General features: G+C 46.3%; 1 protein-coding gene across 3 annotated transcripts; it reads left to right on the top strand.

Moving 5' to 3' along the window:
- The first annotated feature begins 3234 nt into the window (after positions 1–3234).
- Positions 3235–8212, top strand: LOC123472495 (ectopic P granules protein 5 homolog). 3 transcript variants are annotated; one of them, XM_045174082.1, is made up of 9 exons: positions 3235–4119; positions 4180–4397; positions 4461–4584; positions 4713–4994; positions 5069–5177; positions 5238–6808; positions 6883–7538; positions 7619–7813; positions 7890–8212. In XM_045174082.1, the coding sequence occupies exons 5-7, from the start codon at positions 5115–5117 to the stop codon at positions 7451–7453; spliced, it is 2205 nt and encodes a 734-aa protein (XP_045030017.1). In that variant the 5' UTR covers positions 3235–4119; positions 4180–4397; positions 4461–4584; positions 4713–4994; positions 5069–5114; the 3' UTR covers positions 7454–7538; positions 7619–7813; positions 7890–8212. The 3 variants fall into 3 exon arrangements, with proteins under 3 accessions (XP_045030017.1, XP_045030018.1, XP_045030016.1); XM_045174083.1 differs by having other exon boundaries at positions 4177–4397; positions 4464–4584; XM_045174081.1 differs by having other exon boundaries at positions 4177–4397.
- The last annotated feature ends 26 nt before the right edge of the window (positions 8213–8238 follow it).

The following is an 8238-nucleotide window of genomic DNA, read 5'->3' as shown; positions in this document are numbered from 1 at the left end:
GTGTGAGCACGCTCGCCTTGTCGGCCATCACAGACGTCGAAACGGACACCAGTCCAAGTTCATCCCTGCTCTTCCCTCACCTCCTCTCGCGCCCACCAGCACCAATGACGGTCGCAGCGCTCGAGCCAGGCGTCACAGGCGAACGAAAAGCAGCCGATCTCAAGAACCTTATGACCGGTTTCCGGGTCATTTTCGACGGTGTTTGCCGCCCAATGAAAGGCCCGCCTTGTCACTTCGAACTGAAGGCAGACGCTACACCGGTCTCGATGCGCGGATCACGCCCGGTTGCAGTCCCACTCATGCAGAAGCTCAAAGACGAGCTCGAACTCCAGGAAAAGCAAGGCATCATTCGGAAAGTGACTGAACCAACAGCTTGGGTTCACCCAATGGTCGTAGTGCTCAAAAAGTGCGGCGGGATCCGGATCACCGTGGATTTCCATTTTCTAAATGACAAAATCATCCGCCCACGCTTTGAGTCGCCCACCCCGTTCCAGGCCGTGCGCACCATCCCGAAAGGTATGCGGTTCTTTACCGTTGTCGACGCACTCAAGGGCTATCATCAAGTCCCGCTCGATGAAGAATCGTCCGCTCTCACGACTTTCTCGACACCGTTTGGCAGATTCCAATACGTCCGACTCCCCCATGGGCATCACTCACGCCGGTGATGATTTCGGCAGACGAGTCTCTGATGTGTTCGACGACATCCCCAACACACGTCGAGTCGTAGAAGACATCCTGATCTTTTCTTCAACCTACGAGGAACATTTGGAAGCAGTCCGTCAAGTCTTTACCCGCGCGAAGGAGCACAGTATTTCCCTCAATCCTCGCAAAGTGATTTTTGCCGAGTCATCTGTTCCGTTCGGCGGATTCATTGTCGATGCGGAAGGTTTCCGCCCAGATCCTGCTCTCCTCGGTGCGATCTCGCAATTCCCGACGCCGCTGAACATTACTGACCTCAGGGCCTTTTTCGGCCTCTGCCAGCAACTAGGGAATTTTTCCCACGACATCGCAAGCGCGCTCGTCCCCCTCTCGCCCCTTTTGAAGAAGGGGCTCATCTTCGAATGGACTTCAACCCACGACGACGCCTTCAAAGCAGCACGCGCGGCCCTATCGGCTCACCACAGCTTGGCATTCTACGATCCCGCTCTACCAACTTCCCTCCACGTCGACGCTTCCCGTCTTAACGGCTTAGGATTTCTCCTAAAACAACAAAGCGCCGACGCCAGGTGGATGGTTGTTCAAGCTGGATCACGTTTTTTGTCATCCGCCGAATCTCGGTACGCGATGATTGAGCTCGAGTGCCTGGCCGCCGCATGGGGAATGCACAAATGTCGGCAATTCCTGGAAGGACTGCCGTCCTTCGAATTAGTCACGGATCACAAGCCTCTCATCCCGATCCTCAACAACTACGCACTAGACAAGCTGGACAACCCCCGTCTCCTCCGATTGCGGCTCAAAATGCAGCGCTATGCGTTTACGGCGAGGTGGATCCCGGGAAAAGAAAATCGTGACTCAGACGCGTTGAGCAGAGCACCCATCGCAGCAGCTACTTCTCAGGACGAGCTGGCCGAAGGGGCGTCTTTCGTTTCTCCCAGGATTGCTATGCTGTGTGCTATCGACGGGTCGGACCCAACGGTCATCGATCCCGTTTTAGAAAAGGTGAAAGCTGCCGCCGCCACCGATCCCGTCATGAAGGAGCTTCGCGAAGTGATCCTCAGCGGTTTTCCGAACGAGAAGTGCAACCTTTCGCTTGCTCTTCGACCCTTTTGGCGTGTTCGACATCATCTAGCCGTCGACGGAGAAGATGGGATGATTGTCATGGGAGCTCGAGTCGTCATTCCGAAGGCGCTGCAAGGCGATTTACTGCGCGACCTACTAAAAATGCACCAAGGCACCACCAAACTGCGGCAACGGGCACGACTTTCCGTCTTTTGGCCCAACATGGATGCTGAAATTGTAAATCTCGCCGGCGCATGCGAGGAATGCACTTCTAGCCTTCCATCACACCCGCCGGAACCTCTTCGACCTCACGAGCCAGCTTCGCGACCCTTTGAGCAGATTCATGCAGATCTCTGCCAACTCAACGGTCGTCATTTTCTCATCCAAGTCGATGCATTCAGCGGCTGGCCTCATGTCGTCTATTTTCCGGACGCCCACATTTCCGCCAAGAAAGTCATCAATGCTGTCCGGGAGCTATTCATCAATGTCGGTGTACCGGTCAAATACTGGTCAGATGGCGGCCCTCAATTCCCTGCAGCGGAATTTAAGCAATTTTTAAAGGAATGGGGAGTCTCACTCGGAGTGTCGTCTCCTCATTTTCCCCAGTCTAACGGCGTCGCGGAAGCCGGAGTGAAATCCATGAAGAAGCTGATCGCCGGATCATTCACCTCCGGATCGTTCGACGTCAACAAATTTGGACAATCACTACTTCTCTTCCGCAACACCGCCGTATCTGGTGGTCGTTCACCAGCTCAAGTCGTCTTCAATCGCCCCATGCGCGACTGCCTCCCAGCCCACCGCCGTTCGTTCGCTGCCGAGTGGCAGAAAGACGCCGACGTTCTCGAAAAAAGGGCAAGACGTGCGAAGGAGCTGAGGACAGAACATTTCAATCGCCGAGCACATCCCTTACCGCCCCTCCAGGTCGGCAACGCAGTCCTGATCCAGCACCCAATCTCAAAATGCTGGTCTACTCCCGGCGTCATCACCGAAGTCGGACCGAACCGTGACTATTTAATCAAAACTCCCGCTGGACGTGTGTTCCGGCGAAACCGGCGCCTCCTACGTCGTCGAGTTCCAGTAATGCCTGCAGCCGTCACGCCGCCAACAGTACCCGCGACACCCGCCCCAGCCATCCCTGGGCAAGCTGTCGTCCCGTGCCCAGCACCCGACCCCGCCCCGGTCAACCAAGGCGAAGAAGATCCCCCTCCGCGACGTTCAGCGCGGGTCCCGAAGCCATCATCATTGTATCCCCCTCATACGTGGTCGAAATAATGCTGCGTGTTAGACATTAAGCTATCATCTTATTTCCCTCGTCTATTACAGCTTAATCGTCTGGAAAAAAAAAAAAAAAAAAAAAAAAGGGACGTGTAATGTGTTGCAACCCCGCACCCTTCCGTCTTCCCCCCGCAGCTCTGTTTCACCCCTCAGTCGCCATTTAGTTGTCTTTCTGCGAAGGTCTCACCTTCACTCGACTCAGTTTAATACACTGGCGTGTATACAACGACTTGCTTGTTTCTCACGCCATTACAAACAGTTCCACCAGAAGACATTGTAAAGACAGTCCCCTCAGAAAATTTTATAACACCCTGCATTGCTACCCCCAATGCAGAGGAACCTGACAATGAGAAAGTGGAATCTGATGGAAAACAAGGCGATGGAAAAAGAGCAAATGACAACGCGCGCTTTGAGCTTCCTTCATTTTCTCAGATTGATCCTACTGTTCTTGACCAACTTCCCAATGATTTGAAAGCCGACATTATTCAAGAATATCAACGACAGGGAATTGCGTTAAGCGGAGTGAATAGTCTTACGAAAAACTATTCAGAACCTGTAGCAGGACCGTCGAAAGCTGAAGCGGGAAATGGTTCTTCCCTTGCCGATTCTCAAATTGATCCATTGGTTTTTGACCAACTTCGTGATGATTTGAAGAACGACATTATTCAAGAATATCAACGAAAAGGAATTACTTTAAGCGTTGCGAAAAGTTCTACGGAAAACTTCCCAAAACCTATAGCAGGAACGTCGAAAACCGAAACAGCCCTTGGCTCTTCCGTAACTAAAGAATCAGTGAACTCTTCTGGGACTTCACTGTCAGAAAAGCCTGTATCGTACGATGGAATCGAGGAGATCACGGACATCGACGCGAGTTACTGGTCGGCATTGCCAGATGACATCAGAGTTGAAATAGAAAGAGACATTCAGCAACGCAAATCGGAAACAACCTCACCCATGAAGGGCTGGAAAAGTATATTTAAGCCTCAGCGATCTCCTGTTAAAGCTGCCGGAAAAATTTTAAACGGGAAGACAAAAGCTGAAACCAAGCGAAAGACCAAATTCCAAGAAATACCGAAAGCAAAAGTTCAACCTACGATTCCAATTCGGGTTGCAGTAGCTCAGGAGGTAATACCCTTTTTTTATTTTGCATCCTTAAAGAATAATTATTTATAGCTTACCTAGAAGGTAGTAATAGATGCAAAACGTCTTGAAGCACCAAAAGAAGAATTAGCTTTGAGTGGCGCTTCTACTTTGCCGGAAATTCGGCAACTGTTGCTGGAATGGTTTTCGTCATGTGATAGCCCTGAAAGTGAGGATTGCGAGGCTGTCTCGAAGTTCCTTGCATGTTTGGTAAATAATAAAGAATTGCACAAGATTGAACCCATTATTCTTTTCTTAAGAAGGTATTCTTATTGTTTTTAAATGTTTTATCACCATACTTATTGTAAACTATCACTTATATTTAGAAGGTCAGTTGGGCAAAGTGATTCATGGAAACGTACAGTTGATGATATAATCAACACCACTCAGCTGTATGTGATTCAGTATTACAACGCCCCGCTGAAACTCCCTTCGTCGTTTTTATGATTGGTACGACGTTTTTTTGGTTGATAAAGCACATGGCGTAGGTTATTACAGAAATTTCGTTGATTTAAATAAAAATGCTAGAAAACAGGAAATTGGGTGTGTTTTCTTCAATTTACGTTTTATTTTGTTAGCCATACCTCTGTACTTTTCATTTACGTGGTCCGTGAATACCGCCTACCAGCCTACGGGGATCGTGGTTCCCTGCTGCAGTTCGGCAGTCCCTGGTTCCCAGCCTTTGCTTGCTACTGCTGGAATGCTAGCCTGTAACTGGAACTCTGGATAGTCTGGATCTGGAAGTGGAAGCTTGCTGGCTGCTGTTATCTGTTAGACTGGTTTACTGCTGCCAGGATGGATGATTGGTGAGCATGGGCTTCTATCGTGTCTCAACGGACACCCGTAGTACCAAAACAGAAGTATTGTCCTGGAATCTGGATCGAGAGATAAGGCGAAGATTATTGTTAAAGTTTTTATTGTGCGTCATTTTCAGTTGACCAAAATCTATGTGAATTTACTGTATTGGCTAACCAAAAGCCATGGCTGAAGCAGTACGCCCAAAGAGTAAGAAAAAGGGGAAACCTAAGTTAAAGGAGATATTGGTAATTTTCCAGTCATGTCGTTTTCATCATTGACATTTTATTGGCTTCATTGTACTTCAGGTTGAACATGCTGATCCCTTCTCAAATACTGAAAACCAGCCAAGCTGTTCAGGGACTGAGAGTGACATTAAAAAAGAACTAGGAACCATCTTGCCAAGCATAGAAGATGAGATCCAACAGGATGCACCCATCACAACAGAAAGTCATAAAAACATTACAGCCAAACATATTCCAAACCATTTAGTTGAAGATGAAGCCAAGTTATTTGAAAATGGATCTGAACTTGTGTTTGCTAAACAAGAAAATGAAGCTGTGTTGTTTCAAGAAGGTTCTAAAGTGCAAGAAGCTTCAATATGTGAGAATTCTATTCATGAACAACTCATGGAACTTTTAATTGAATCACCAAAAATTAAGCCAGAAATTCCCTCAGCACCAGCTCCTAGCATGTTGAATGGTACCTTTGAATTCAACCTTGACCTACCTATTGAAGAAAAGGCAGCAGACATTGTATTTCCACAGTCATTTGAAAATAGCATCAGTCAAGCTGTTTACAAGCAACAACAATTCAATAGTTTAAAACCTTTCACTGCAGAGCAGCTGGTGTCCTTTTATGAAAACCCTTTATTATTGGGCGAGGAGGCTGTGGTGGAAAGTTTTCTTGACTGTCGAAAAAATTTAGAAACACATCCCTTATATGAAAACCTAACATACTTTTTGCGCTCTCGACCTATGTTAAAAAGCAATTTAGAAGAACTTGAGCAGTTTAATCGAGATGTTGAAGCTTTGACATCTCAGCTGTGGACAACAGAAACCAGAAGAATGATTGAATATGGTGAATGCGCCGACAGCAAGCGAGTTAAGGCTCACTACGATTTCCCTGTGGCCCATCTCAATGAGAAGTCCTCACTTCAGCTAATTCGGCAGTTACAGCAACAACGTGAAAAAATTCAAGAAAAGCTAGTATTGAGTGTCTACGAATCTCACTTGTGGAGGCTGCGAGTTGATTGGTTAATTTGCCAGGGCAGCCAACACAGTGAACATGGCTCCATTTCGGTTCTTTTTGCCTTTTTGCGTCGACCAGTCAAAGATAAAATGTTCGTCGATCATCTGAAGTTCTGGTTAAATTACGTTGCCGTTTCTTTATTGAAACGAGCTAGAAAAGAAGATTATATTTTCCTTGCTCATCACGCAGTGCGCTGCCCAACTGGATTGGCTAGATGGGGAAGTCCGTACGTGCAAACACCTTTTTGTGATCCTTTTGAAGACCGCCAGGGCACAAACATTCATCACGTTGATGTCGGATTAGCCTGCTTCATAGCGCTCTCCATGACGAATGCCGGACATAGTGTCCCTGAATTTTGTTCGGTCGGCATGGATCTCTTGTACATTTTGAGTATCGCTGATCAACACCGCCCCGTCGTGGCCTTCCTCAACCATTTATTTCCCCTTATAGTCACATGCCCTGATGTACTCTACAATCAGCCTAAATTGCTAGAAATCTTCCAACGACTAATTCAGGCTGATCTGACTTACTACAAGAGGGCAAAAAACTTGTTGGCACCCCAATTTCCTGGAGTAGTCCTCAAAATGATGGCTTCCTTAATCGAAAACACCATTTGGAAGCTGAACGGGTGAATATTTTTGAATTAAAAGATGTAGCAAAATTGAATTAGTTTAAAGTGGTTAATTGGTTCATTGAATTCAGGTTATATTTGACTGGAGCCACACCTGCACTTGAGATTTGGCTAAATTTACTCACAAGTCTACCCAAATGGAATGTCGACAAAAGTGTGCTTTATCTCCTTGACATATTGGCTAGAATCGCCTGGGCGAATTCTTCTGATATCCAAAGTTTTAATCGAATATTATCCGTTGTTCTCAAAGAATCAAGTAAAGTTCATCGGCCGTCCAAAGGTATCGTGTCACGCGTAGGTAATTGGGTGAGTGGATCATCTGAGGCTCTTGTTCAGTTGGATGCAACCGAATTGATTTCACCCACCCCTTCGCTGCCTTATCTGTCATGGATAGTCTTAGCAATGGAGATGGAACGCCAGTCTAAATTGTGGCAACATCTTATCATCGAATTGCAACCGGGCAAGGTAAAAAGCATCGAACAAGCTTTGAAATCCATTGCAGGATTTCTTAAAATTCCGTACATTGGTGTCCATCAACTTTGTTTGATCCGCTACGCGCAAATGGCATTGGAACTGAATCCAGACCACCCGCTTTTGCCGGTAATCATCCAACGTTTCTTCAGTCTGTATTTTGCTTGTTAGCAACCAAGAGAAACCCGATGCAGCAGATGGGCCTTTATTACCTTTTGGAACAAATGCTCTCGAACTGCAAGGCACTTTCATTGAGGTACGTTAGGTAGAAAGCTTTTTACTTGTTTTTTTAATCAATTGAATGATTTTGTCTTTCCTGAATGAAAACGAATGTAGTGAAGCAATTGAGCCAAAGCTCTGTTTCGTGTACGAAAGACTGCTAACTGTTTGGAATCTTACCTCGCCAAATCTCAGTCCTAAAAAGACAGCTGTGAAAGCAGAATGGTGTGAATTACTCGGCTCCTGGACTGAAGAAAACAAAAGTTGGTTATCAACAATTGGCCTGGGTAAAGCACCCAGACTGTCATCCAAGTATTGGAATTTTTTGCCTCTGGTATTCAATTGTAGTCTGGAAACTGCATCCTCTCTTTTGTTTACTTCTTGATAGGGGTCGCTGTTTGGCTCACGTCATATTGTGTTACTTGCAGCAATCTAAGATAGCTCTGGATCAGCTAGAGAGCAGATGGAGAATAAATCGTCCAAAATCTGGTCCCCTTATTATACTCTAATTCCTATCTTTCACGCTTAATTGTTAAGTAAAAACGCAGATATTTCATTATCGTTACCGTTTTTTTTGGTCAAATAAGTAAAGTTTCATTGTTTTTGTAGTTTGATCGACAGTTGATTGTAAATTTTCTGTAAAAAATAACAACAACAAAAGTTTCTTAATCGCGTGATTTATGGGAAGAAATACAGGCCATCGAAGAAGTAGCTGAGTTTTTGTCACAGTTTTCGTG

Source organism: Daphnia magna, linkage group LG5 (assembly GCF_020631705.1).
Source record: "Daphnia magna isolate NIES linkage group LG5, ASM2063170v1.1, whole genome shotgun sequence".
Taxonomy (NCBI): domain Eukaryota; kingdom Metazoa; phylum Arthropoda; class Branchiopoda; order Diplostraca; family Daphniidae; genus Daphnia; species Daphnia magna.
Note: the sequence above shows the minus strand (reverse complement) of the source record. Positions and strands in the feature narration are given on the sequence as shown.

What these genes read in the sequence shown, in the direction of transcription:
- LOC123472495 (XM_045174082.1), top strand. Translation starts at nt 5,115, where the DNA reads ATGGCTGAAGCAGTACGCCCAAAGAGTAAGAAAAAGGGGAAACCTAAG. An exon ending in CTAAGTTAAAGGAGATATTG is followed by an intron (nt 5,178 to 5,237) that starts GTAATTTTCCAG and finishes ATTGTACTTCAG; the next exon opens with GTTGAACATGCTGATCCCTT. An exon ending in ACCATTTGGAAGCTGAACGG is followed by an intron (nt 6,809 to 6,882) that starts GTGAATATTTTT and finishes CATTGAATTCAG; the next exon opens with GTTATATTTGACTGGAGCCA.